Here is a 27,840-nt window from a genome sequence, read left to right as displayed (position 1 = left end):
TCCTAATCCCTAAACCCTAGCTCCTACTCCCTAACCCCCTCCCCCTAACACCTACTCCCTAACCCCCTCCCCCTAACACCTACTCCCTAACACCTACTCCCGAACCCCTCCCCCTAACACCTACTCCCTAACACCTACTCCCGAACCCCCTCCCCTAACACCTACTCCCTAACACCTACTCCCGAACCCCCTCCCCCTAACACCTACTCCCTAACACCTACTCCCGAACCCCCTCCCCCTAACACCTACTCCCTAACACCTACTCCCGAACCCCTCCCCCTAACACCTACTCCCTAACACCTACTCCCGAACCCCTCCCCCTAACACCTACTCCCTAACACCTACTCCCGAACCCCTACCTCCCCCCCTAACACCTACTCCCTAACCCCTCCCCCTAACACCTACTACCTAACCCCTTCCCCCTAGCTCCTACTACCTAACCCCTTCCCCCTAGCTCCTACTACCTAACCCCCCCCTTCCCCCTAGCTCCTACTACCTAACCCCTTCCCCCTAGCTCCTACCACCTAACCCCTTCCCCCCTAGCTCCTACTACCTAACCCCTTCCCCCTAGCTCCTACTACCTAACCCCTTCCTCCTAGCTCCTACTACCTAACCCCTTCCCCCTAGTTCCTACTCCCTAACCCCTTCCCCCTAGCTCCTACTACCTAACCCCTTCCTCCTAGCTCCTACTACCTAACCCCTTCCCCATAGTTCCTACTACCTAACCACTTCCCCCCTTAGCTCCTATTACCTAACCCCTTCCCCCTAGCTCCTACTACCTAACCCCTTCCTCCTAGTTCCTACTCCCTAACCCCTTCCCCCTAGCTCCTACTACCTAACCCCTTCCCCCTAGCTCCTACTACCTAACCCCTTCCTCCTAGTTCCTACTACCTAACCCCTTCCCCCTAGCTCCTACTACCTAACCCCTTCCCCTAGCTCCTACTACCTAACCCCTTCCCCCTAGCTCCTACTACCTAACCCCTTCCCCCTAGCTCCTACCACCTAACCCCTTCCCCCTAGCTCCTACTACCTAACCCCTTCCCCCTAGCTCCTACTACCTAACCCCTTCCCCCTAGCTCCTACCACCTAACCCCTTCCTCCTAGTTCCTACTCCTACATACCCTACTCCCTAACCCCTTCCCCCTAGCTCCTACTACCTAACCCATTCCCCCTAGCTCCTACTACCTAACCCCTTCCCCCTAGCTCCTACTACCTAACCCCTTCCCCTAGCTCCTACTACCTAACCCCTTCCCCTAGCTCCTACTACCTAACCCCTTCCCCTAGCTCCTACTACCTAACCCCTTCCCCTAGCTCCTACTACCTAACCCCTTCCCCCTAGCTCCTACTACCTAACCCCTTCCCCCTAGCTCCTACTACCTAACCCCTTCCCCCTAGCTCCTACCACCTAACCCCTTCCCCCTAGCTCCTACTACCTAACCCCTTCCCCCTAGCTCCTACTACCTAACCCCTTCCCCTAGCTCCTACTACCTAACCCCTTCCCCTAGCTCCTACTACCTAACCCCTTCCCCCTAGCTCCTACTACCTAACCCCTTCCCCTAGCTCCTACTACCTAACCCCTTCCCCCTAGCTCCTACTACCTAACCCCTTCCCCTAGCTCCTACTACCTAACCCCTTCCCCTAGCTCCTACTACCTAACCCCTTCCCCCTAGCTCCTACTACCTAACCCCTTCCCCCTAGCTCCTACTACCTAACCCCTTCCCCTAGCTCCTACTACCTAACCCCTTCCCCCTAGCTCCTACTACCTAACCCCTTCCCCTAGCTCCTACCACCTAACCCCTTCCCCTAGCTCCTACTACCTAACCCCTTCCCCCTAGCTCCTACTACCTAACCCCTTCCCCTAGCTCCTACTACCTAACCCCTTCCCCTAGCTCCTACTACCTAACCCCTTCCCCCTAGCTCCTACTCCGTAAACCCTTCACCCTATTTCCCACTCCCTAACCCCTTCCCCTAGCTCCTACTCCCTAAGCCCTAGATACTCCTCCCTAATACCTAGCTCCTCCTCCATAAGCCCTTTCTCCTAGCTCCTACTCCCTAATCCCTTCCCCCTAGCTCCTAATCCCTTCCCTCTAGCTCCTACTCCCTAACTACTCCCAAATGGATCTGACAGGATTGGATAGATGTGTGTGTGTGTGTGTGTGTGTGTGTGTGTGTGTGTGTGTGTGTGTGTGTGTGTGTGTGTGTGTGTGTGTGTGTGTGTGTGTGTGTGTGTGTGTGTGTGTGTGTGTGCGTGCGTGTGCGTGCGCGTGTGTGTGTAGGTGCAGGCCAGCGGGAGGCAGCAGGCAGTACGGTATGCAGGTCCTCTGGACTGTGCTCTCAAGTTGTATAAAACACAAGGCATCCGCTCCATCTACAAAGGAACAACACTCACACTCATCAGAGGTACACACACCAGACTTTACCCTGTGTGTGTGTGTGTGTGTGTGTGTGTGTGTGTGTGTGTGTGTGTGTGTGTGTGTGTGTGTGTGTGTGTGTGTGTGTGTGTGTGTGTGTGTGTGTGTGTGTGTGTGTGTGTGTGTGTGTGTGTGTGTGTGTGTGTGTGTGTGTGTGTGTCTTTAAATCTATATTGCACTTTGGTTCCCATGATAGTAATATAAATCAGGTATAAGTTCAACATGACTAACTACTAGCGTTGTTCTACCCTGGATTGAAATATATGATTGCTGTTCAATAAAATAAGACTAGTTCACCAGTCTGTTGCTCTCAAATGCCTTTTACAATATACCTCTCTTCTCTCTCTCTCCCATTCTCTCTATCTGTCCCATTCTCTCTCCCATTCTCTCTCCCTGTCCCTCTCTCTGTCCCTGTCTTTCTCCCTGTCCCTCTCTCTCTCCCTCTTTCTCTCCCTGTCTTTCTCCCTGTCCCTCTTTCTCTCCCTGTCACTCTCTCTCCTTGTCTTTCTCCCTGTCCCTCTCTCTCCCTGTCTTTCTCCCTGTCCCTCTTTCTCTCCATGTCTTTCTCCCTGTCACTCTCTCTCTCCCTGTCTTTCTCACTGTCCCTCTCTCTCTCCCTGTCTTTTCCCTGTCCCTCTCTCTCTCCCTGTCTTTCTCCCTGTCCCTCTCTCTCCCATTCTCTCTCTCTCCCATTCTCTCTCTCTCTCTCTCTCTCTCTCTCTCTCTCTCTCTCTCTCTCTCTCTCTCTCTTCTCCCTCTCTCCCTGTCTCTCTCTCTCCCTGTCTTTCTCCCTGTCCCTCTCTCTCCCATTCTCTCTCTCTTCCTGTCTCCCTGTCTGTCTCCCTGTCCCTCTCTCTATCTCTCCCTGTCTGTCTCCCTGTCCCTCTCTCTTCCTGTCTCCCTGTCTGTCTCCCTGTCATTCTCTCTCCCATTCTCTCTCTCTCTCTCTCTCTCCCTCTCTCTCTCCCTCTCTCCCTCTCTCCCTGTCTGTCTCCCTGTCCCTCTCTCCCCCCTCCTCTAGACGTGCCTTCTAATGGTGCCTACTTCATGGTTTATGACTTCCTGAAACACAAAATGACAGCTGAGGGTGAAAGGTCAGTCTCATGTTACCATTACAACCCCAACACCTCTTCATCCAAAACTTTATAGAACACACTGCAATAATTGGTAACAGATATCAATCACTTGATATATAAATGTTTAACCCTGTGTGTGTGTGTGTGTGTGTGTGTGTGTGTGTGTGTGTGTGTGTGTGTGTGTGTGTGTGTGTGTGTGTGTGTGTGTGTGTGTGTGTGTGTGTGTGTGTGTGTGTGTGTGTGTGTGTGTGTGTGTGTGTGTGTGTGTGTGTGTGTGTGTGTGTGTGTGTAATGTGTGAATTGTGTGTCTGTGGTGTGAGTGTGATGTGTGTGTGTATAAATGTTTAACCCTGCGTGTGTGTGTATATAAATGTTTAACCCTGTGTGTGTGTGTGTGTGTGTGTGTGTGTGTGTGTGTGTGTGTGTGTGTGTGTGTGTGTGTGTGTGTGTGTGTGTGTGTGTGTGTGTGTGTGTGTGTGTGTGTGTGTGTGTGTGTGTGTGTGTGTGTGTGTGTGTGTGTGTGTGTGTGTGTGTGTGTGTGTGTGTGTGTGTGTGAATGTTTAACCCTGTGTGTGTGTGTGTGTGTGTAAATGTTTAACCCTGTGTGTGTGTGTTCCAGTGTGTCCCAGCTCAGCACTCCAAAGATCCTCCTTTGCGGTGGCATAGCGGGCATCTGTAACTGGATTGTGGGACTTCCACCCGACGTACTCAAGACCAACTTCCAGACAGGTACACTGACACACACACACACAAACCAGGTCGACCCAATGTCCTTTGGCTGAAGGTTTTTGATTTGTTTACTCTGTACTCTTATCAAAAAAAAGAAATGTCATCTCACAGTCAACTGCGTTTATTTTCAGCAAACTTAACATGTGTAAATATTTGTATGAACATAACAAGATTAATCAAACTGAGACATAAACTGAACAAGTTCTACAGAAATGGAATAATGTGTCCCTGAACAGGGGGGGGGCTCAAAATCAAAAGTAACGGTCAGTATCTGGTGTGGCCACCAGCTGCATTAAGTACTGCAGTGCATCTCCTCCTCATGAACTGCACCATATTTGCCAGTTATTGCTGTGAGATGTTGCCCCACTCTTCTACCAAGGCAACTGCAAGTTCCCAGGCATCTCTTGGGGGAATGTCCCTAGCCCTCACCCTCCGATTCAACAGGTCCCAGACGTGCTCAATGGGATTGAGATCCAGGCTCTTCGCTGGCCATGGCAGAACACTGACATTCCTGTCTTGCATGAAATCACGCACAGAACGAGCAGTATGGCTGGTGGCATTGTCATGCTGGAGGGTCATGTCAGGATGAGCCTGCAGGAAGGGTACCACGAGGGAGGAGGATGTCTTCCCTGTAACGCACAGCGTTGAGATTGCCTGCATTGACAACAAGCTCAGTTCGATGATGCTGTGACACACCGCCCCAGACCATGACAGACCCTCCACCTCCAAATCGGTCCTCCTCCAGAGTACAGGCCTCGGTGTAACGCTCATTCCTTCGACGATAAACGCAAATCCGACCATCACCCTTGGTGAGAGACGAAACCGTGACTCGTCAGTGAAGAGCACTTTCTGCCAGTCCTGTCTGGTCCAGTGATGGTGGGTTTGTGCCCATAGGCGACGTTGTTGTTGGTGATGTCTGGTGAGGACCTGCCTTACAATAGGCCTACAAGCCCTCAGTCCAGCCTCTCTCAGCCTATTGCAGACAGTCTGAGCACTGATGGAGGGATTGTGCGTTTCTGGTGAAACTCGGGCAGTTGTTGTTTCCATCCTATACCTGTCCCGCAGGAGTGATGTTCAGATGTACCGATCCTGTGCAGGTGTTGTTACACGTGATCTGCCACTGCGAGGACGAACAAATGTCCATCCTGTCTCCCAGTAGCGCTGTCTTAGTTATCTCACAGTACGGACATTCCAATTTATTGCCCTGGCCACATCTGCAGTCCTCATGCCTCCTTGCAGCACGTTCACGCAGATGAGCAGGATTTTTCAGAGTCAGTAGAAAGGCCTTTTTAGTGTCCTAAGTTTTCATAACTGTGACCTTAATTGCCTACCATCTGTAGGCTGTTAGTGTCTTAACGACCGTTCCACAGGTGCATGTTCATTAATTGTTTATGGTTCATTGAACAAGCATAGGAAAGTGTTTCAATTTTTACAAATGATCTTTTTTCATTTTTAATTTTACCTACTTTTTTAAAACATTTATTTAACTAGGCAAGTCAGTTAAGAACAAATTCTTATTTTCAATGACGGCCTAGGAACAGTGGGTTAACTGCCTGTTCAGGGGCAGAACGACAGATTTGTACCTTGTCAGCTCGGGGGTTTGAACTTGCAACCTTCAGGTTACTAGTCCAACGCTCTAACCACTAGGCTACCCTGCCGCCCCATCTTTGAAAGACAGGGTCCTGAAAAAGGGACATTTATTTTTTTGGTGAGTTTATTTATTTGTTACCCTTTATTTAACCAGAGAGGTCACATCTCTCTAGACCCAAACTGCTACAGACCTATATTTATCCTACCCTGCCTTCTAAACTCTTCGAAAGCCAAGTCAACAAACAAATTACCGACCATTTTGAATCCCACCGTACCTTCTCCGCTATGCAATCTGGTTTCAGAGCTGGTCACGGGTGCACCTCAGCCATGCTCAAGGTACTAAACGATATCATAACCGCCGTCGATAAGAGACATTACTGTGCAGCCGTATTCATCGACCTGGCCAAGGCTTTCGACTCTTTCAATCACCACCTTCTTAACGGCAAACTCAACAGCCTTGGTTTTTCTAATGACTGCCTCACCTGGTTCACCAACTACTTCTCAGACAGAGTTCAGTGTGTCAAATCAGAGGGCCTGTTGTCCGGACCTCTGGCAGTCTCTATGGGGGTGCCACAGGGTTAAATTCTCAGGCCGACTCTCTTCTCTGTATACATCAATGAGGTCGCTATTGCTGCTGGTGATTCTCTGATCCACCTCAACGCAGACGATACCATTCTGTATACTTCTGGCCCCTCCTTGGACACTGTGTTAACTAACCTCCAGACGAGCTTCAATGCCATACAACTCTCCTTCCGTGGCCTCCAACTGCTCCTAAATGCATGCTTTTCAACCGATCGCTGCCCACACCCGCCCGTCCAGCATCACTACTCTGGACGGCTCTGACTTAGAATATGTGGACAACTACAAATAGCTAGGTGTCTGGTTAGACTGTAAACTCTCCTTCCAGACTCACATTAAGCATCTCCAATCCAAAATTAAATCTAGAATCGGCTTCCTATTTCCCAACAAAGCCTCATTCACTCATGCTGCCAAACATACCCTCGTAAAACTGACCATCCTACCGATCCTCGACTTCGGTGATGTCATCTATAAAATAGCTTCCAACACTCTACTCAACAAACGGGATGCAGTTACCTCATTTGCACACACTGTGTATATACTTTTTCTATGTGTTATTGACTGTTTGTTTATTCCATGTGTAACTCTGTGTTGTTTGTGTCGAACTGCTTTGCTTTATCTTGGCCAGGTCACAGTTGTAAATGAGAACTTGTTCTCAACTAAACTACCTGGTTAAAAAAAAGGTGAAATAAATCTATTAAAATAAATCTATTTTCCAAATGTGACCTGGCCAAGAAGGACGCATGCATAGTTGACAACATAAAACACATGGTATAAAACACATGATATATACTGTATATTAAACACATAACACATGGTAATTATCACATGGTATAAAACACATGATATATACTGTATATTAAACACATAACACATGGTAATTATCACATGGTATAAAACACATGATATATACTGTATATTAAACACATAACACATGGTAATTATCACATGGTATAAAACACATGATATATATTAAACTAATATTAAACACATAACACATAACACATGGTAATTATCACATGGTATAAAACACATGATGTATACTGTATATTAAACACATAACACATGGTAATTATCACATGGTATAAAACACATGATATATACTGTATATTAAACACATAACACATGGTAATTATCACATGGTATAAAACACATGATGTATACTGTATATTAAACACATAACACATGGTAATTAGCACATGGTATAAAACACATTAAATATAACACACGACACGTGCTTCTACACCTGCATTGCTTGCTGTTTGGGGTTTTAGGCTGGGTTTCTGTACAGCACTTTGAGATATCAGCTGATGTAAGAAGGGCTATATGATGTAAGAAGGGCCAGACACACCCCCTACCTCCATCCCTGTTAGGGGCCAGACACACCCCCTACCTCCATCCCTGTTAGGGGCCAGACACACCCCCTAACTCCATCCCTGTTAGGGGCCAGACACACCCCCTACCTCCATCCCTGTTAGGGGCCAGACACACCTCCTACCTCCATCCCTGTTAGGGGCCAGACACACCCCCTAACTCCATCCCTGTTAGGGGCCAGACACACCCCCTACCTCCATCCCTGTTAGGGGCCAGACACACCTCCTACCTCCATCCCTGTTAGGGGCCAGACACACCCCCTAACTCCATCCCTGTTAGGGACCAGACACACCCCATAACTCCATCCCTGTTAGGGGCCAGACACACCCCCTACCTCCATCCCTGTTAGGGGCCAGACACACCCCCTACCTCCATCCCTGTTAGGGGCCAGACACACCCCCTTCCTCCATCCCTGTTAGGGGCCAGACACACCCCCTAACTCCATCTCTGTTAGGGGCCAGACACACCCCCTAACTCCACCCCTGTTAGGGGCTCTAGCTTCTCACGATCATGCTCTAGCTTCTCACGATCGTGCTCTAGCTTCTCACGATCGTGCTCTAGCTTCTCACGATTGTGCTCTAGCTTCTCACGATTGTGCTCTAGCTTCTCACGATCGTGCTCTAGCTTCTCACGATCGTGCTCTAGCTTCTCACGATCGTGCTCTAGCTTCTCACGATCGTGCTCTAGCTTCTCACGATCGTGCTCTAGCTGTAACAGAAGCAGTTGTTTCTGCTGTTTAAAAGAAGACCACTAGGGCTAACAGATGGAGCAGCCAGTGTAATGAAACAGGGAGATTGGCCTTCAATATCAACCTAATATAATTGTTTAGACGTTTATCACTAATTTCAACCTGGTACTGTTCAGCTGTTCTTCAGTACATAATTCTAACAGTTCCTCTGATGGAAAGCGAATGAATGTGTCTACGCCATAGTCACTAGAAATACAGAAAAAAGATCTCGCTCTTCCCCTCTGCTGAACACACCAGACCGGACCTCAAGAGAACTGACAATCACGCTGGGCACCACAGAAGAGATAAATATATGGAGCTTCCCATAAGACCTACAGTAACTCAACCCTAGTCTTTGTGCGGATTTGCGGTGGGTAATTACACACTAATCTACTGGCAAGGGAAAAGTTTATTAATTAATTAAAACACGCAGCATGCTGGCAGATTCACCCAAGCCATGGATGTGCCCCCGAGACAACTGCTCTGTCCACAGACACCACACAAAAATAACAAACAAAATAACCATGCCCAACGTATTCCAAAGTGAAACACATCGCTAAGCCTAACAGGGGAAAAATAAAGGCTATAGCTTCAGGTAGCAAGTGTCACTACCCTATCCAAATCTCCCACTGAGGTACACAGCCAATGGTACTCACCTCAGACCGATGTCCCAACAGTGAGTAAATCATGAGTCTCCAGCCTGGGCAGGGGCCTGGAAACTAACCAATATACTCTCCAACGCAGCACACAACCAACTATCCACCGCAGTGGCAAATTTCCCAAACAAAGGCAACCAACACTGGGCCTACCAAACATTACAACTCAAAAGCTGTCACGAAAATTACAAAGCACCTACAGAGTTCTCAAACATTAACTTCACATTTTCACCCAAACACAACTCATACTCGTATTAGTCCTTCATAATGCAACAAAGTGCTATATGCCAAAATGTCTAGGAACCAACCTTAAATCCCAGACAGGCCCACACTTGTCACGAACCGACTCGAAGTTCGTAAAACAAAAAAGGGAGACAACGTGGAGATAAGGAATAACAATATATTTATTAATGGAAGTAAACTAAATACAATGAACAATGGTGTGTGTGTGTAGTCAGTAATGTAGGTGAGTATTTGCGTGCATAAATGTGATAATGAGGGGTGTTGAAAGGTGCCAAAGCAACCTGCTAACTGCCACAACCAAACTCTATCCGTGTGTCTGCATGGAGAGACTCTCTCCAATAAAATGGGGAAGAGGTGTATTTATCCCAGGACACACCCGAGCCCAGGTGTGTCCCATTTTGCTGACGACCCTCCCGGCTCCGCCCACCGACCTCCTATTAAGGAGAACAAGAGAAAGAAAATAATTTGGCAGACAGAGTGGGAGGGTCTGCAGACAGAGTGGGAGGGTCTGCAGACAGAGTGGGAGGGTCTGCAGACAGAGTGGGAGGGTCTGCAAACAGAGTGGGAGGGTCGGCAGACAGAGTGGGAGGGTCTGCAGACAGAGTGGGAGGGTCTGCAGACAGAGTGGGAGGGTTGTCACAGTTCAATGGACTGACTGTAAATATCTCTGCATGAGAGCGTCTGCTAAATGACATGAAACTACAGGAGCCTGGCAGCCAGGACTATAGGAGACAGCAGCTGAATGCTCCCATCTAGTGGTGACAACTGGCAATAACAGACAGATTCTCAGTCCTCATCCTGCTCCAGAGTAACAGAGGAAGGTACAGAGAAGGATCACTGAATTAATACCTGTGTGAAGACCTGGGGGAACTACAGATAAATATTTCAAATGAACTGGGGGAAGCGTAACTAAACATTTAGATTTAAATGAAAATATGTTTTTTCTTACTGTGTGTGTGTAGCTCCAGACGGGCGCTACAGGGGAACAGGTCTGGTAGATGTACTGCGGGAGCTGCTTCGTGACGAGGGGCCCAGAGCACTCTATAAAGGATCCAACGCCGTGTTCCTCAGAGCCTTCCCTGCCAACGCGGTAGACAACCTATTACAAGACCTATAGCCACACCAACCCACCAATCAGCATCTAGTACCACACCACTCCACCTATCAGCATTTAGTACCACACCACCCCACCTATCAGCATTTAGTACCACACCACCCCACCAATCAGCATTTAGTACCACACCACCCCACCTATCAGCATTTAGTACCACACAACCCCACCTATCAGCATTTAGTACCACACCACCCCACCTATCAGCATTTAGTACCACACCACCCCACCAATCAGCATTTAGTACCACACCACTCCACCTATCAGCATTTAGTACCACACCACCCCACCAATCAGCATTTAGTACCACACCACCCCACCTATCAGCATTTAGTACCACACAACCCCACCTATCAGCATTTAGTACCACACCACCCCACCAATCAGCATTTAGTACCACACCACCCCACCAATCAGCATCTAGTACCACACCAACCCACCTATCAGCATTTTGTACCACACCAACCCACCTATCAGCATGTAGTACCACACCAACCCACCTATCATCATTTAGCACCACACCACCCCACCAATCACCATTTGAAAAGGTCAAATAGGGGGTGCTTATATTTGTCCTGTTTCACTACTGGGCGGTTTCACAGACATAGTTCAATTTAAATCAGGACCAGGCTAATTCTACTTAAATGAATCTAGATAAAACAATGGCTTTCTGAGCCATTTAACTTCAGATGAATTATTTCTAGACTAGGGAGTCCCAGACTAAGGAAAGTAAGGACTAACCAGTTGATCTTTGTGAAGCTTGATTTGGTTAATGTTCTGACCTGAGGATGCTCCAGAAACCAGGCATAGGACACTAATACATACGCATTGTGTGGAATTGGAGCAACTCACCTAATCCAAACAATGGACGGAGGTGAATTGTGTCAAATCACCCAATTATGGATAGCAAACAGTATGATTAATCAACAGAAAACAAGAAATAGAATGCCTGGACTACCATTTGTAATGAATTCCACAATTCCACAAGCAAAAAACTAAACGTACGGACGCTTCAGCAACTTCAGGTAATATACTGTATTTACTGGCCCCCTTTTACAAATCAGAGTCACTTTGAAATGTTACTTTTCTGGTGTAACAACACAGTGGGGACTAAATGTACTTGTGTGACAGAAATGTAACAAACTATCACAAATAATTACTAATATAAGTTCTATATCATCTTGTCTTTCTAAGAGATCTTGTCTTTCTAAGGTTCTGTTGAAAAATATATAAAAATCTACTTAAAGAAGACAAATGCTGTTAATCGTAGGGAGTGTTTCAAGACTGGTAGGAGAATCTTAGGAAGACCAGAGACAGATGAGCTGAGGGACTGGTGGAGGACCCCAGTAAGACCAGAGGAGCTGGGGGACTGGTGGAGGACCCCCAGTAAGACCAGAGACAGATGAGCTGGGGAACTGGTGGAGGACCCCCAGTAAGACCAGAGGAGCTGGGGGACTGGTGGAGGACCCCCAGTAAGACCAGAGGAGCTGGGAGACTGGTGGAGGATCCCCAGTAAGACCAGAGGAACTGGGGGACTGGTGGAGGACCCCAATAAGACCAGAGACAGATGAGATGGGAGACTGGTGGAGGACCCCCAGTAAGAGCAGAGACAGATGAGCTGGGAGACTGGTGGAGGATCCCCAGTAAGACCAGAGACAGATGAGCTGGGAGACTGGTGGAGGACCCCCAGTAAGACCAGAGACAGATGAGCTGGGAGACTGGTGGAGGACCCCCAGGAAGATCAGAGACAGATGAGCTGAGGGACTTGTGGAGGATCCCCAGGAAGACCAGAGGAGCTGGGGAACTGGTGGAGGACCCGCAGTCAGACCAGAGCAGATGAGCTGGGGGACTGGTGGAGGACCCCCAGTAAGACCAGAGACAGATGAGCTGGGGGACTGGTGGAGGACCCCCAGTAAGACCAGAGACAGATGAGCTGGGAGACTGGTGGAGGACCCCCAGGAAGATCAGAGACAGATGAGCTGAGGGACTGGTGGAGGATCCCCAGGAAGACCAGAGGAGCTGGGAGACTGGTGGAGGACCCCCAGGAAGACCAGAGACAGATGAGCTGAGGGACTGGTGGAGGACCCCCAGTAAGACCAGAGACAGATGAGCTGGGTGACTGGTGGAGGACCCCCAGTAAGACCAGAGGATCTGGGGGACTGGTGGAGGACCCCCAGTCAGGCCAGAGGAGCTGGGGAACTGGTGGAGGATCCGCAGTCAGGCCAGAGACAGATTAGCTGGGGGACTGGTGGAGGACCCCCAGTAAGACCAGAGACAGATGAGCTGGGGAACTGGTGGAGGACCCCCAGTAAGACCAGATGAGCTGGGGAACTGGTGGAGGACCCCCAGTCAGGCCAGAGACAGATTAGCTGGGGGACTGGTGGAGGACCCCCAGTAAGACCAGAGACAGATGAGCTGGGGAACTGGTGGAGGACCCCCAGTAAGACCAGATGAGCTGGGGAACTGGTGGAGGACCCCCAGTCAGGCCAGAGACAGATTAGCTGGGGGACTGGTGGAGGACCCCCAGTAAGACCAGAGGAGCTGGGAGACTGGTGGAGGACCCCCAGTAAGACCAGAGACAGATGAGCTGGGAGACTGGTGGAGGACCCCCAGTAAGACCAGAGACAGATGAGCTGAGGGACTGGTGGAGGATCCCCAGGAAGACCAGAGGAGCTGGGGGACTGGTGGATGACCCCCAGGAAGACCAGAGACAGATGAGCTGGGAGACTGGTGGAGGATCCCCAGTAAGACCAGAGGAGCTGGGAGACTGGTGGAGGATCCCCAGTAAGACCAGAGACAGATGAGCTGGGAGACTGGTGGAGGACCCCCAGTAAGACCAGAGACAGATGAGCTGAGGGACTGGTGGAGGATCCCCAGGAAGACCAGAGGAGCTGGGGGACTGGTGGATGACCCCCAGGAAGACCAGAGACAGATGAGCTGGGAGACTGGTGGAGGATCCCCAGTAAGACCAGAGGAGCTGGGGGACTGGTGGAGGACCCCCAGTCAGGCCAGAGGAGCTGGGGAACTGGTGGAGGACCCGCAGTCAGGCCAGAGCAGATGAGCTGGGGGACTGGTGGAGGACCCCCAGTAAGACCAGAGACAGATGAGCTGGGGGACTGGTGGAGGACCCCCAGGAAGATCAGAGACAGATGAGCTGAGGGACTGGTGGAGGATCACCAGAAAGACCAGAGGAGCTGGGGAACTGGTGGAGGACCCCCAGTAAGATCAGAGGAGCTGGGGAACTGGTGGAGGACCCCCAGTAAGACCAGAGGAGCTGGGGAACTGGTGGAGGACCCGCAGTCAGGCCAGAGCAGAGGAGCTGGGGGACTGGTGGAGGACCACCAGTTGGACGAGATGAGCTGGGTGACTGGTGGAGGACCCCCAGTAAGACCAGATGAGCTGGGCGATTGGTGGAGGACCCCCAGTAAGACCAGAGGAGCTGGGGGACTGGTGGAGGATCCCCAGTAAGACCAGAGGAGCTGGGAGACTGGTGGAGGATCCCCAGTAAGACCAGAGACAGATGAGCTGGGAGACTGGTGGAGGACCCCCAGTAAGACCAGAGACAGATGAGCTGAGGGACTGGTGGAGGATCCCCAGGAAGACCAGAGGAGCTGGGGGACTGGTGGATGACCCCCAGGAAGACCAGAGACAGATGAGCTGGGAGACTGGTGGAGGATCCCCAGTAAGACCAGAGACAGATGAGCTGGGAGACTGGTGGAGGACCCCCAGTAAGACCAGAGACAGATGAGCTGAGGGACTGGTGGAGGATCCCCAGTAAGACCAGAGGAGCTGGGAGACTGGTGGAGGATCCCCAGTAAGACCAGAGACAGATGAGCTGGGAGACTGGTGGAGGACCCCCAGGAAGATCAGAGACAGATGAGCTGAGGGACTGGTGGAGGACCCCCAGGAAGACCAGAGACAGATGAGCTGAGGGACTGGTGGAGGACCCCCAGGAAGACCAGAGACAGATGAGCTGAGGGACTGGTGGAGGACCCCCAGTAAGACCAGAGACAGATGAGCTGGGAGACTGGTGGAGGATCCCCAGTAAGACCAGAGGAGCTGGGAGACTGGTGGAGGACCCCCAGTAAGACCAGAGGAGCTGGGGGACTGGTGGAGGACCCCAGTCAGGCCAGAGGAGCTGGGGAACTGGTGGAGGACCCGCAGTCAGGCCAGAGCAGATGAGCTGGGGGACTGGTGGAGGACCCCCAGTAAGACCAGAGACAGATGAGCTGGGGGACTGGTGGAGGAACCCCAGTAAGACCAGATGAGCTGGGGAACTGGTGGAGGACCCCCAGTCAGGCCAGAGACAGATTAGCTGGGGGACTGGTGGAGGAACCCCAGTAAGACCAGAGACAGATGAGCTGGGGAACTGGTGGAGGACCCCCAGTAAGACCAGATGAGCTGGGGAACTGGTGGAGGACCCCCAGTCAGGCCAGAGACAGATTAGCTGGGGGACTGGTGGAGGACCCCCAGTAAGACCAGAGGAGCTGGGGGACTGGTGGAGGACCCCCAGTAAGACCAGAGGAGCTGGGGGACTGGTGGAGGACCCCCAGTACGACCAGAGGAGCTGGGGAACTGGTGGAGGACCCCAGTAAGACCAGAGGAGCTGGGGAACTGGTGGAGGACCCCAGTAAGACCAGAGGAGCTGGGGAACTGGTGGAGGACCCGCAGTCAGGCCAGAGCAGAGGAGCTGGGGGACTGGTGGAGGACCCCAGTTGGACGACATGAGCTGAGTGACTGGTGGAGGACCCCCAGTAAGACCAGATGAGCTGGGCGACTGGTGGAGTATCCCCAGTAAGACCAGAGGAGCTGGGGGACTGGTGGAGGACCCCCAGTTAGACCAGAGGAGCTGAGGGACTGGTGGAGGACTCCCAGTAAGACCAGAGGAAATGGGGAACTGGTGGAAGAACCCAGTTAGACCAGAGAAAGATGAGCTAGGGGACTGGTGGACGACCCCCAGTAAGACCAGAGGAGCTGGGGGACTGGTGGAGGACCCCCAGTAAGACCAGAGGAGCTGGGAGACTGGTGGAGGACCCCCAGTAAGACTAGATGAGCTGGGGGACTGGTGGACGACCCCCAGTAAGACTAGATGAGCTGGGGGACTGGTGGAGGACCCCAGTAAGACCAGAGACAAATGAGCTGGGAGACTGGTGGAGGACCCCCAGTAAGACCAGATGAGCTGGGCGACAGGAGGACCCCAGTAAGACCAGAGGAGCTGGGGGACTGGTGGAGGATCCCCAGTAAGACCAGAGGAGCTGGGAGACTGGTGGAGGATCCCCAGTAAGACCAGAGACAGATGAGCTGGGAGACTGGTGGAGGACCCCCAGTAAGACCAGAGACAGATGAGCTGAGGGACTGGTGGAGGATCCCCAGGAAGACCAGAGGAGCTGGGGGACTGGTGGATGACCCCCAGGAAGACCAGAGACAGATGAGCTGGGAGACTGGTGGAGGATCCCCAGTAAGACCAGAGGAGCTGGGGGACTGGTGGAGGACCCCAGTCAGGCCAGACTGGGGAACTGGTGGAGGACCCGCAGATGAGCTGGGGGACTGGTGGAGGACCCCAGTAAGACCAGAGACAGATGAGCTGGGGGACTGGTGGAGGATCCCCAGTAAGACCAGATGAGCTGGGAACTGGTGGAGGACCCCCAGTAAGACCAGAGACAGATTAGCTGGGGGACTGGTGGAGGAACCCCAGTAAGACCAGAGACAGATGAGCTGGGGAACTGGTGGAGGACCCCAGGAAGACCAGATGAGCTGGGGAACTGGTGGATGACCCCCAGGAAGGCCAGAGACAGATTAGCTGGGGGACTGGTGGAGGACCCCAGTAAGACCAGAGGAGCTGGGGGACTGGTGGAGGACCCCCAGTAAGACCAGAGGAGCTGGGGGACTGGTGGAGGACCCCCAGTACGACCAGAGGAGCTGGGGAACTGGTGGAGGACCCCCAGGACCAGAGGAGCTGGGGAACTGGTGGAGACCCCCAGTAAGACCAGAGGAGCTGGGGAACTGGTGGAGGACCCGCAGTCAGACCAGAGCAGAGGAGCTGGGGGACTGGTGGAGGACCCCAGTTGAAGACCAGACAGATGAGCTGAGTGACTGGTGGAGGACCCCAGTAAGACCAGATGAGCTGGGCGACTGGTGGAGGATCCCCAGTAAGACCAGAGGAGCTGGGGACTGGTGGAGGACCCCCAGTTAGACCAGAGGAGCTGAGGGACTGGTGGAGGACTCCCAGTAAGACCAGAGGAAATGGGGAACTGGTGGAAGAACCCAGTTAGACCAGAGAAAGATGAGCTAGGGGACTGGTGGACGACCCCCAGTAAGACCAGAGGAGCTGGGGGACTGGTGGAGGACCCCAGTAAGACCAGAGGAGCTGGGGGACTGGTGGAGGACCCCAGTAAGACTAGATGAGCTGGGGGACTGGTGGAGGACCCCCAGTAAGACTAGATGAGCTGGGGGACTGGTGGAGGACCCCAGTAAGACCAGAGACAAATGAGCTGGGAGACTGGTGGAGGACCCCAGTAAGACCAGATGAGCTGGGCGAACTGGTGGAGGACCCCCAGTAAGACCAGAGGAGCTGGGGACTGGTGGAGGATCCCCAGTAAGACCAGAGATTAGCTGGGGGACTGGTGGAGGATCCCCAGTAAGACCAGAGACAGATGAGCTGGGAGACTGGTGGAGGACCCCAGTAAGACCAGAGACAGATGAGCTGAGGGACTGGTGGAGGATCCCCAGGAAGACCAGAGGAGCTGGGGGACTGGTGGATGACCCCCAGGAAGACCAGAGACAGATGAGCTGGGAGACTGGTGGAGGATCCCCAGTAAGACCAGAGGAGATGGGAGACTGGTGGAGGATCCCCAGTAAGACCAGAGACAGATGAGCTGGGAGACTGGTGGAGGACCCCCAGTAAGACCAGAGACAGATGAGCTGAGGGACTGGTGGAGGATCCCCAGTAAGACCAGAGGAGCTGGGAGACTGGTGGAGTATCCCCAGTAAGACCAGAGGAGCTGGGGGACTGGTGGAGGACCCCCAGTTAGACCAGAGGAGCTGAGGGACTGGTGGAGGACTCCCAGTAAGACCAGAGGAAATGGGGAACTGGTGGAAGAACCCAGTTAGACCAGAGAAAGATGAGCTGGGAGACTGGTGGAGGACCCCCAGTAAGACCAGAGACAGATGAGCTGAGGGACTGGTGGAGGATCCCCAGTAAGACCAGAGGAGCTGGGAGACTGGTGGAGGATCCCCAGTAAGACCAGAGACAGATGAGCTGGGAGACTGGTGGAGGACCCCCAGGAAGATCAGAGACAGATGAGCTGAGGGACTGGTGGAGGACCCCCAGGAAGACCAGAGACAGATGAGCTAAGGGACTGGTGGAGGACCCCCAGGAAGACCAGAGACAGATGAGCTGAGGGACTGGTGGAGGACCCCCAGTAAGACCAGAGACAGATGAGCTGGGAGACTGGTGGAGGATCCCCAGTAAGACCAGAGGAGCTGGGAGACTGGTGGAGGACCCCCAGTAAGACCAGAGGAGCTGGGGGACTGGTGGAGGACCCCCAGTCAGGCCAGAGGAGCTGGGGAACTGGTGGAGGACCCGCAGTCAGGCCAGAGCAGATGAGCTGGGGGACTGGTGGAGGACCCCCAGTAAGACCAGAGACAGATGAGCTGGGGGACTGGTGGAGGAATCCCAGTAAGACCAGATGAGCTGGGGAACTGGTGGAGGACCCCCAGTCAGGCCAGAGACAGATTAGCTGGGGGACTGGTGGAGGAACCCCAGTAAGACCAGAGACAGATGAGCTGGGGAACTGGTGGAGGACCCCCAGTAAGACCAGATGAGCTGGGGAACTGGTGGAGGACCCCCAGTCAGGCCAGAGACAGATTAGCTGGGGGACTGGTGGAGGACCCCCAGTAAGACCAGAGGAGCTGGGGGACTGGTGGAGGACCCCCAGTAAGACCAGAGGAGCTGGGGGACTGGTGGAGGACCCCCAGTACGACCAGAGGAGCTGGGGAACTGGTGGAGGACCCCCAGTAAGACCAGAGGAGCTGGGGAACTGGTGGAGGACCCCCAGTAAGACCAGAGGAGCTGGGGAACTGGTGGAGGACCCGCAGTCAGGCCAGAGCAGAGGAGCTGGGGGACTGGTGGAGGACCCCCAGTTGGACGACATGAGCTGAGTGACTGGTGGAGGACCCCCAGTAAGACCAGATGAGCTGGGCGACTGGTGGAGTATCCCCAGTAAGACCAGAGGAGCTGGGGGACTGGTGGAGGACCCCCAGTTAGACCAGAGGAGCTGAGGGACTGGTGGAGGACTCCCAGTAAGACCAGAGGAAATGGGGAACTGGTGGAAGAACCCAGTTAGACCAGAGAAAGATGAGCTAGGGGACTGGTGGACGACCCCCAGTAAGACCAGAGGAGCTGGGGGACTGGTGGAGGACCCCCAGTAAGACCAGAGGAGCTGGGGGACTGGTGGAGGACCCCCAGTAAGACTAGATGAGCTGGGGGACTGGTGGACGACCCCCAGTAAGACTAGATGAGCTGGGGGACTGGTGGAGGACCCCAGTAAGACCAGAGACAAATGAGCTGGGAGACTGGTGGAGGACCCCCAGTAAGACCAGATGAGCTGGGCGATTGGTGGAGGACCCCCAGTAAGACCAGAGGAGCTGGGGGACTGGTGGAGGATCCCCAGTAAGACCAGAGGAGCTGGGAGAATGGTGGAGGATCCCCAGTAAGACCAGAGACAGATGAGCTGGGAGACTGGTGGAGGACCCCCAGTAAGACCAGAGACAGATGAGCTGAGGGACTGGTGGAGGATCCCCAGGAAGACCAGAGGAGCTGGGGGACTGGTGGATGACCCCCAGGAAGACCAGAGACAGATGAGCTGGGAGACTGGTGGAGGACCCCCAGTAAGACCAGAGACAGATGAGCTGGGAGACTGGTGGAGGACCCCCAGGAAGACCAGAGGAGCTGGATGACTGGTGGATGACCCCCAGGAAGACCAGAGACAGATGAGCTGAGGGACTGGTGGAGGACCCTCAGTAAGACCAGAGGAGCTGGGGGACTGGTGGAGGACCCCCAGTAAGACCAGAGGAGCTGGGGGACTGGTGGAGGACCCCCAGTACGACCAGAGGAGCTGGGGAACTGGTGGAGGACCCCCAGTAAGACCAGAGGAGCTGGGGAACTGGTGGAGGACCCCCAGTAAGACCAGAGGAGCTGGGGAACTGGTGGAGGACCCGCAGTCAGGCCAGAGCAGAGGAGCTGGGGGACTGGTGGAGGACCCCCAGTTGGACGACATGAGCTGAGTGACTGGTGGAGGACCCCCAGTAAGACCAGATGAGCTGGGCGACTGGTGGAGTACCCCCAGTAAGACCAGAGGAGCTGGGGGACTGGTGGACGACCCCCAGTAAGACCAGAGGAGCTGGGGGACTGGTGGAGGACCCCCAGTAAGACCAGAGGAGCTGGGGGACTGGTGGAGGACCCCCAGTAAGACTAGATGAGCTGGCGGACTGGTGGACGACCCCCAGTAAGACTAGATGAGCTGGGGGACTGGTGGAGGTCCCCCAGTAAGACCAGAGACAAATGAGCTGGGAGACTGGTGGAGGACCCCCAGTAAGACCAGAGACGGATGAGCTGGGAGACTGGTGGAGGACCCCCAGGAAGACCAGAGACAGATGGGGGACTGGTGGAGGACCCCCAGTAAGACCAGAGACAGATGAGCTGGGAGACTGGTGGAGGACCCCCAGTAAGACCAGAGGAGCTGGGAGACTGGTGGAGGACCCCCAGTAAGACCAGAGGAGCTGGGGGACTGGTGGAGGATCCCCAGTAAGACCAGAGGAGCTGGGAGACTGGTGGAGGATCCCCAGTAAGACCAGAGACAGATGAGCTGGGAGACTGGTGGAGGACCCCCAGTAAGACCAGAGACAGATGAGCTGGGAGACTGGTGGAGGACCCCAGGAAGACCAGAGGAGCTGGATGACTGGTGGATGACCCCAGGAAGACCAGAGACAGATGAGCTGAGGGACTGGTGGAGGATCCCCAGTAAGACCAGAGGTGCTGGGGGACTGGTGGAGGACCCCCAGTCAGGCCAGAGGAGCTGGGGAACTGGTGGAGGACCCGCAGTCAGGCCAGAGCAGATGAGCTGGGGGACTGGTGGAGGACCCCCAGTAAGACCAGAGACAGATGAGCTGGGGGACTGGTGGAGGACCCCCAGTAAGACCAGATGAGCTGGGGAACTGGTGGAGGACCCCCAGTCAGGCCAGAGACAGATTAGCTGGGGGACTGGTGGAGGACCCCCAGTAAGACCAGAGACAGATGAGCTGGGGAACTGGTGGAGGACCCCCAGTAAGACCAGATGAGCTGGGGAACTGGTGGAGGACCCCCAGTCAGGCCAGAGACAGATTAGCTGGGGGACTGGTGGAGGACCCCCAGTAAGACCAGATGAGCTGGGGAACTGGTGGAGGACCCCCAGTAAGACCAGAGGAGCTGGGGGACTGGTGGAGGACCCCCAGTAAGACTAGATGAGCTGGGGGACTGGTGGAGGACTCCCAGTAAGACCAGAGGTAATGGGGAACTGGTGGAAGACCCCAGTTAGACCAGAGAAAGATGAGCTAGGGAACTGGTGGACGACCCCCAGTAAGACCAGATGAGCTCTGGGACTGGTGGAGGACCCCCAGTTGGACGAGATGAGCTGGGTGACTGGTGGAGGACCCCCAGTAAGACCAGAGGAGCTGGGGGACATTACATTACATTTAAGTCATTTAGCAGACGCTCTTATCCAGAGCGACTTACAAATTGGAGCTGGGGAACTGGTGGAAGACCCCCAGTTAGACCAGAGGAGCTGGGGGACTGGTGGAAGACCCCAGTTAGACCTGAGAAAGATGAGCTAGGGGACTGGTGGAGGACACCCTTTAAGACCAGATGAGCTCTGGGACTGGTGGAGGACCCCCAGTAAGACCAGAGACAAATGAGCTGGGAGACTGGTGGAGGACCCCCAGTAAGACCAGAGACGGATGAGCTGGGAGACTGGTGGAGGACCCCCAGGAAGACCAGAGACAGATGGGGGACTGGTGGAGGACCCCCAGTAAGACCAGAGACAGATGAGCTGGGAGACTGGTGGAGGACCCCCAGTAAGACCAGAGGAGCTGGGAGACTGGTGGAGGACCCCCAGTAAGACCAGAGGAGCTGGGGGACTGGTGGAGGATCCCCAGTAAGACCAGAGGAGCTGGGAGACTGGTGGAGGATCCCCAGTAAGACCAGAGACAGATGAGCTGGGAGACTGGTGGAGGACCCCCAGTAAGACCAGAGACAGATGAGCTGGGAGACTGGTGGAGGACCCCCAGGAAGACCAGAGGAGCTGGATGACTGGTGGATGACCCCCAGGAAGACCAGAGACAGATGAGCTGAGGGACTGGTGGAGGATCCCCAGTAAGACCAGAGGTGCTGGGGGACTGGTGGAGGACCCCCAGTCAGGCCAGAGGAGCTGGGGAACTGGTGGAGGACCCGCAGTCAGGCCAGAGCAGATGAGCTGGGGGACTGGTGGAGGACCCCCAGTAAGACCAGAGACAGATGAGCTGGGGGACTGGTGGAGGACCCCCAGTAAGACCAGATGAGCTGGGGAACTGGTGGAGGACCCCCAGTCAGGCCAGAGACAGATTAGCTGGGGGACTGGTGGAGGACCCCCAGTAAGACCAGAGACAGATGAGCTGGGGAACTGGTGGAGGACCCCCAGTAAGACCAGATGAGCTGGGGAACTGGTGGAGGACCCCCAGTCAGGCCAGAGACAGATTAGCTGGGGGACTGGTGGAGGACCCCCAGTAAGACCAGATGAGCTGGGGAACTGGTGGAGGACCCCCAGTAAGACCAGAGGAGCTGGGGGACTGGTGGAGGACCCCCAGTAAGACTAGATGAGCTGGGGGACTGGTGGAGGACTCCCAGTAAGACCAGAGGAAATGGGGAACTGGTGGAAGACCCCAGTTAGACCAGAGAAAGATGAGCTAGGGAACTGGTGGACGACCTCCAGTAAGACCAGATGAGCTCTGGGACTGGTGGAGGACCCCCAGTTGGACGAGATGAGCTGGGTGACTGGTGGAGGACCCCCAGTAAGACCAGAGGAGCTGGGGGACATTACATTACATTTAAGTCATTTAGCAGACGCTCTTATCCAGAGCGACTTACAAATTGGAGCTGGGGAACTGGTGGAAGACCCCCAGTTAGACCAGAGGAGCTGGGGGACTGGTGGAAGACCCCAGTTAGACCTGAGAAAGATGAGCTAGGGGACTGGTGGAGGACACCCTTTAAGACCAGATGAGCTCTGGGACTGGTGGAGGACCCCCAGTAAGACCAGAGGAGCTGGGGGACTGGTGGAGGACTCCCCAGTAAGACCAGAGGAGCTGGGGAACTGGTGGAGTTCCCCCAGTAAGACCAGAGGAGCTGGGGGACTGGTGGAGGACCCCCAGTTAGACCAGAGAAAGATGAGCTGGGGGACTGGTGGAGGACCCCCAGTAAGACCAGAGACAGATTAGCTGGGGAACTGGTGGAGGACCCCCAGTAAGACCAGAGGAGCTGGGGGACTGGTGGAGGACCCCGGTGGACGATGTCATCGATGCACTTATTGATGAAGCCAGTGGCTGATGTGGTATACTCCTCATTGTGATCTGAAGAATCCTGGAACATGTTCCAGTCTGTGCTACCATAACAGTCCTGTAGTGTAGCATCTGCTTCATCTGACCACTTTTGTATTGACTGAGTCACCGGTGGAAGGTTCCAGATGCCAAAAACCTCAAGGTGATCAGCAGTTGTTGGGATGGGCCTTCTCTGAAGATAGTCAGATGAAAGCCTTGGCTCAAGCAAACAAGTAGATGCATTTTCTTTGTACACACGGAAAACGTCACAGAAATTGAGTTCTTCAAAATCATTCAGTGAGTTGCTCCTGTCTTTTAGTCCTTCTGTAGCTCAGTTGGTAGAGCATGGCGCTTGTAACGCCAGGGCAGTGGGTTCGATTCCCGGGACCACCCATACGTAGAATGTATGCACACATGACTGTAAGTCGCTTTGGATAAAAGCGTCTGCTAAATGGCATATATTATTATATTATATATTTTACCGCCCTTTTGCCTTGGAGGTGCTCTTTGAAATAGTCCAGGTAATAATTGTCCTCCATTGCCAAGTTCAATCGAGAGGCCAACATCCATTAGTCTGAAGTTAAGCCTCTGGCCAAGTCTTCACCTAGATCTAGATTAACTCTAATCTTCCTTCTGGTAATCAGATTTACATTTTACATTTAAGTCATTTAGCAGACGCTCTTATCCAGAGCGACTTACAAATTGGTGCATTCACCTTATGACATCCAGTGGAACAACCACTTTACAATAGTGCATCTAAATATTTTAAGGGGGGGAGGGGGGATGAGAAGGATTACTTTATCCTATCCTAGGTATTCCTTAAAGAGGTGGGGTTTCAGGTGTCTCCGGAAGGTGGTGATTGACTCCGCTGTCCTGGCGTCGTGAGGGAGTTTGTTCCACCATTGGGGAGCCAGAGCAGCGAACAGTTTTGACTGAGCTGAGCGGGAACTGTACTTCCTCAGTGGTAGGGAGGCGAGCAGGCCAGAGGTGGATGAACGCAGTGCCCTTATTTGGGTGTAGGGCCTGATCAGAGCCTGGAGGTACTGAGGTGCCGTTCCCCTCACAGCTCCGTAGGCAAGCACCATGGTCTTGTAGCGGATGCGAGCTTCAACTGGAAGCCAGTGGAGAGAGCGGAGGAGCGGGGTGACGTGAGAGAACTTGATGTTTTAAATCTAGACTAGGGCAAGTGTGAAACTATTTGAAACCATGTCTGAGAAATCTAGTCTAGGATTAGCCTTAATCTGTGTCCAGGAAACCGCCCTACAAATGGATAACCTGTACACGCGTGAAATGGAAATGTGCTTTTTACATATCCCAGCTTCCCCTGCGACACTGTCAGAGAGTGGGGTCACAGCCAGGGAACAGCCATTATTGACAGCGATCCTGGAGCAATTAGGGTTAAGTGCCTTGCTAAAGGGCAGATCGACCTATTTTTCACCTTGAAGACTCGGGAATTCGAACTACACTGAACAAAAATACAAACGCAACATGCAACAACTTCAAAGATTTTGCTGAGTTACAGTCAATAAGGGAATCGGTCAATTAAAATAATTTCATTAGGCCCTAATCTATGGATTTCACATAAGAAACCTTATTTTTCCTGCTCAATGGTCTAACCGCTAGGCTACCTGCCGCCACACCAATCAACCTATCAGCATCCAGCATCACACCAACCCACATATCAACACACAGTACCACACCAACCCACCTATCAACACACAGTACCTCACCAACCCACCTATCAACACACAGTACCACACCAACCCACCTATCAACACACAGTACCGCACCAACCCACCTATCAACACACAGTACCGCACCAACCCACCTATCAACACACAGTACCACACCAACCCACCTATCAACACACAGTACCGCACCAACCCACCTATCAACACACAGTACCGCACCAACCCACCTATCAACACACAGTACCACACCAACCCACCTATCAACACACAGTACCCCACCAACCCACCTATCAACACACAGTACCGCACCAACCCACCTATCAACACACAGTACCGCACCAACCCACCTATCAACACACAGTACCGCACCAACCCACCTATCAACACACAGTACCGCACCAACCCACCTATCAACACACAGTACCGCACCAACCCACCTATCAACACACAGTACCGCACCAACCCACCTATCAACACACAGTACCGCACCAACCCACCTATCAACACACAGTACCGCACCAACCCACCTATCAACACACAGTACCGCACCAACCCACCTATCAACACACAGTACCGCACCAACCCACCTATCAACACACAGTACCGCACCAACCCACCTATCAACACACAGTACCGCACCAACCCACCTATCAACACACAGTACCGCACCAACCCACCTATCAACACACAGTACCGCACCAACCCACCTATCAACACACAGTACCGCACCAACCCACCTATCAACACACAGTACCGCACCAACCCACCTATCAACACACAGTACCGCACCAACCCACCTATCAACACACAGTACCGCACCAACCCACCTATCAACACACAGTACCGCACCAACCCACCTATCAACACACAGTACCACACCAACCCACCTATCAACACACAGTACCACACCAACCTACCTATCAACACACAGTACCACACCAACCCACCTATCAACACACAGTACCGCACCAACCCACCTATCAACACACAGTACCACACCAACCTACCTATCAACACACAGTACCACACCAACCCACCTATCAACATCCATAACCCATAATTTTCTTTCTAGGGTTCTTTCTGCTCTGATCTCCTCTCTGTCTCCCTCAGGCCTGTTTTCTAGGGTATGAATTGGCGTTAGAGTGTCTAAATTGGCTGGCTCCCACCTGGTGAAGTCTCCTGCTATGACCTGTCATTAAGAGGTTGTAACCTGCTATGACCTGTCATTAAGAGGTTGTAACCTGCATTGACCTGTCACTGTCTTCAGACTGGACTCTTCTCTTGACCTCAGTTTCATGCTTCCCAAATGGCACACTATTCCCTATATAGCGCACTACTTTTGCCTAGGGCCTGTAGGTAATAGGGCTCTGTTCAGTTTTGCACTATATAGGGAAAGTAGTGCACTATATAGGGAAAGTAGTGCACTATATAGGGAAAGTAGTGCACTATATAGGGAATAGGGTGATGGTTTTTGTTGTTGTACTTAACCTTTATTTAACTAGTCATGGTTTTTCATGACAACAACAATGTGAATTCTTGTCCTCCTTGTTGTTAATGTGGTTCTAAAAAATATATTCACTGATATTTCAGTTTGACATCTTGTCCTGTTTCAGTTTGACATCTTGTCCTGTTTCGGTTTGACATCTTGTCCTGTTTCAGTTTGACATCTTGTCCTGTTTCAGTTTGACATCTTGTCCTGTTTCGGTTTGACATTTTGTCCTGTTTCAGTTTGATATCTTGTCCTGTTTCAGTTTGACATCTTGTCCTGTTTCAGTTTGACATCTTGTCCTGTTTCAGTTTGACATCTTGTCCTGTTTCAGTTTGACATCTTGTCCTGTTTCGGTTTGACATCTTGTCCTGTTTCAGTTTGACATCTTGTCCTGTTTCAGTTTGACATCTTGTCCTGTTTCGGTTTGACATTTTGTCCTGTTTCAGTTTGATATCTTGTCCTGTTTCAGTTTGACATCTTGTCCTGTTTCGGTTTGACATCTTGTCCTGTTTCGGTTTGACATCTTGTCCTGTTTCAGTTTGATATCTTGTCCTGTTTCAGTTTGACATCTTGTCCTGTTTCAGTTTGACATCTTGTCCTGTTTCAGTTTGACATCTTGTCCTGTTTCAGTTTGACATCTTGTCCTGTTTCAGTTTGACATCTTGTCCTGTTTCAGTTTGACATCTTTTCCTGTGATTCACGTCTTGTTGAAGAGAAGTTTAAACGCACAGTGAAATAATGACAATCATGATATTTATTTAAGAGGATGATTTTGACATATTTCTGTGAACCTAAGGTTGTGTCTAAAAGGCACCTGATAATAGTGCACTATATTTATATTCATTATTCATTGTTAATAGTAACAATAAAGACGTGTTTGAATGTTGAAGATTTAAAACATTTTTTTTAAATGCCTTCATTTGTTTTATTGACCAATTTAGGGGTTTTGATGTACATTTTAAATGTGATATAATGTGATGTAATTTGATTCATTTGGACAATTAATCAAATCCATTTATGAGCAATCCAGATTTATCTCAGAACAGGTTTTATACATTTGTTTGAATAAAGTGTAATTTGCCAATTATGACATTGCTGTGTCTATTAATGCATAGTTTATGGGTAATTCAGGCCCTAAATTTACATTTACACATTTAAGTCATTTAGCAGACGCTCTTATCCAGAGCGACTTACAAATTGGTGCATTCACCTTATGACATCCAGTGGAACAGCCACTTTACAATACTGCATCTAAATCTTAAAGGGGGGGGGGGTGAGAAGGATTACTTATCCTATCCTAGGTATTCCTTAAAGAGGTGGGGTTTCAGGTGTCTCCGGAAGGTGGTGATTGACTCCGCTGTCCTGGCGTCGTGAGGGAGTTTGTTCCACCATTGGGGGGCCAGAGCAGCGAACAGTTTTGACTGGGCTGAGCGGGAACTGTACTTCCTCAGGACACCATTGGACACTAATCTAAGGTTTTGAGCATAGAGAGGTGTATTCTAGATTCTATTTCTACCTTTATGGTATGCTAGGAGTAGGCCACAGCTATTTTCTAGATTGT

General features: G+C 52.3%; 1 protein-coding gene across 1 annotated transcript in view; it reads left to right on the top strand.

Moving 5' to 3' along the window:
• LOC124032441 (mitochondrial carnitine/acylcarnitine carrier protein-like) overlaps positions 1-27,363 on the top strand; it is a 40,773-nt gene extending 13,410 nt beyond the window's left edge. Inside the window, exons 5-9 of the mRNA XM_046344845.1 lie at positions 2,277-2,400; positions 3,433-3,505; positions 4,107-4,216; positions 10,348-10,475; positions 25,901-27,363. Of these exons, the coding sequence (XP_046200801.1) occupies positions 2,277-2,400; positions 3,433-3,505; positions 4,107-4,216; positions 10,348-10,475; positions 25,901-25,963 (498 nt within the window). The 3' untranslated portion in view covers positions 25,964-27,363. The remainder of the gene's footprint in view (positions 1-2,276; positions 2,401-3,432; positions 3,506-4,106; positions 4,217-10,347; positions 10,476-25,900) is intronic.
• Positions 27,364-27,840: the final 477 nt, after the last annotated feature.

Source organism: Oncorhynchus gorbuscha, linkage group LG03 (genome assembly GCF_021184085.1).
Source record: "Oncorhynchus gorbuscha isolate QuinsamMale2020 ecotype Even-year linkage group LG03, OgorEven_v1.0, whole genome shotgun sequence".
NCBI classification, from domain to species: Eukaryota; Metazoa; Chordata; class Actinopteri; order Salmoniformes; family Salmonidae; genus Oncorhynchus; species Oncorhynchus gorbuscha.
Note: the sequence above shows the minus strand (reverse complement) of the source record. Positions and strands in the feature narration are given on the sequence as shown.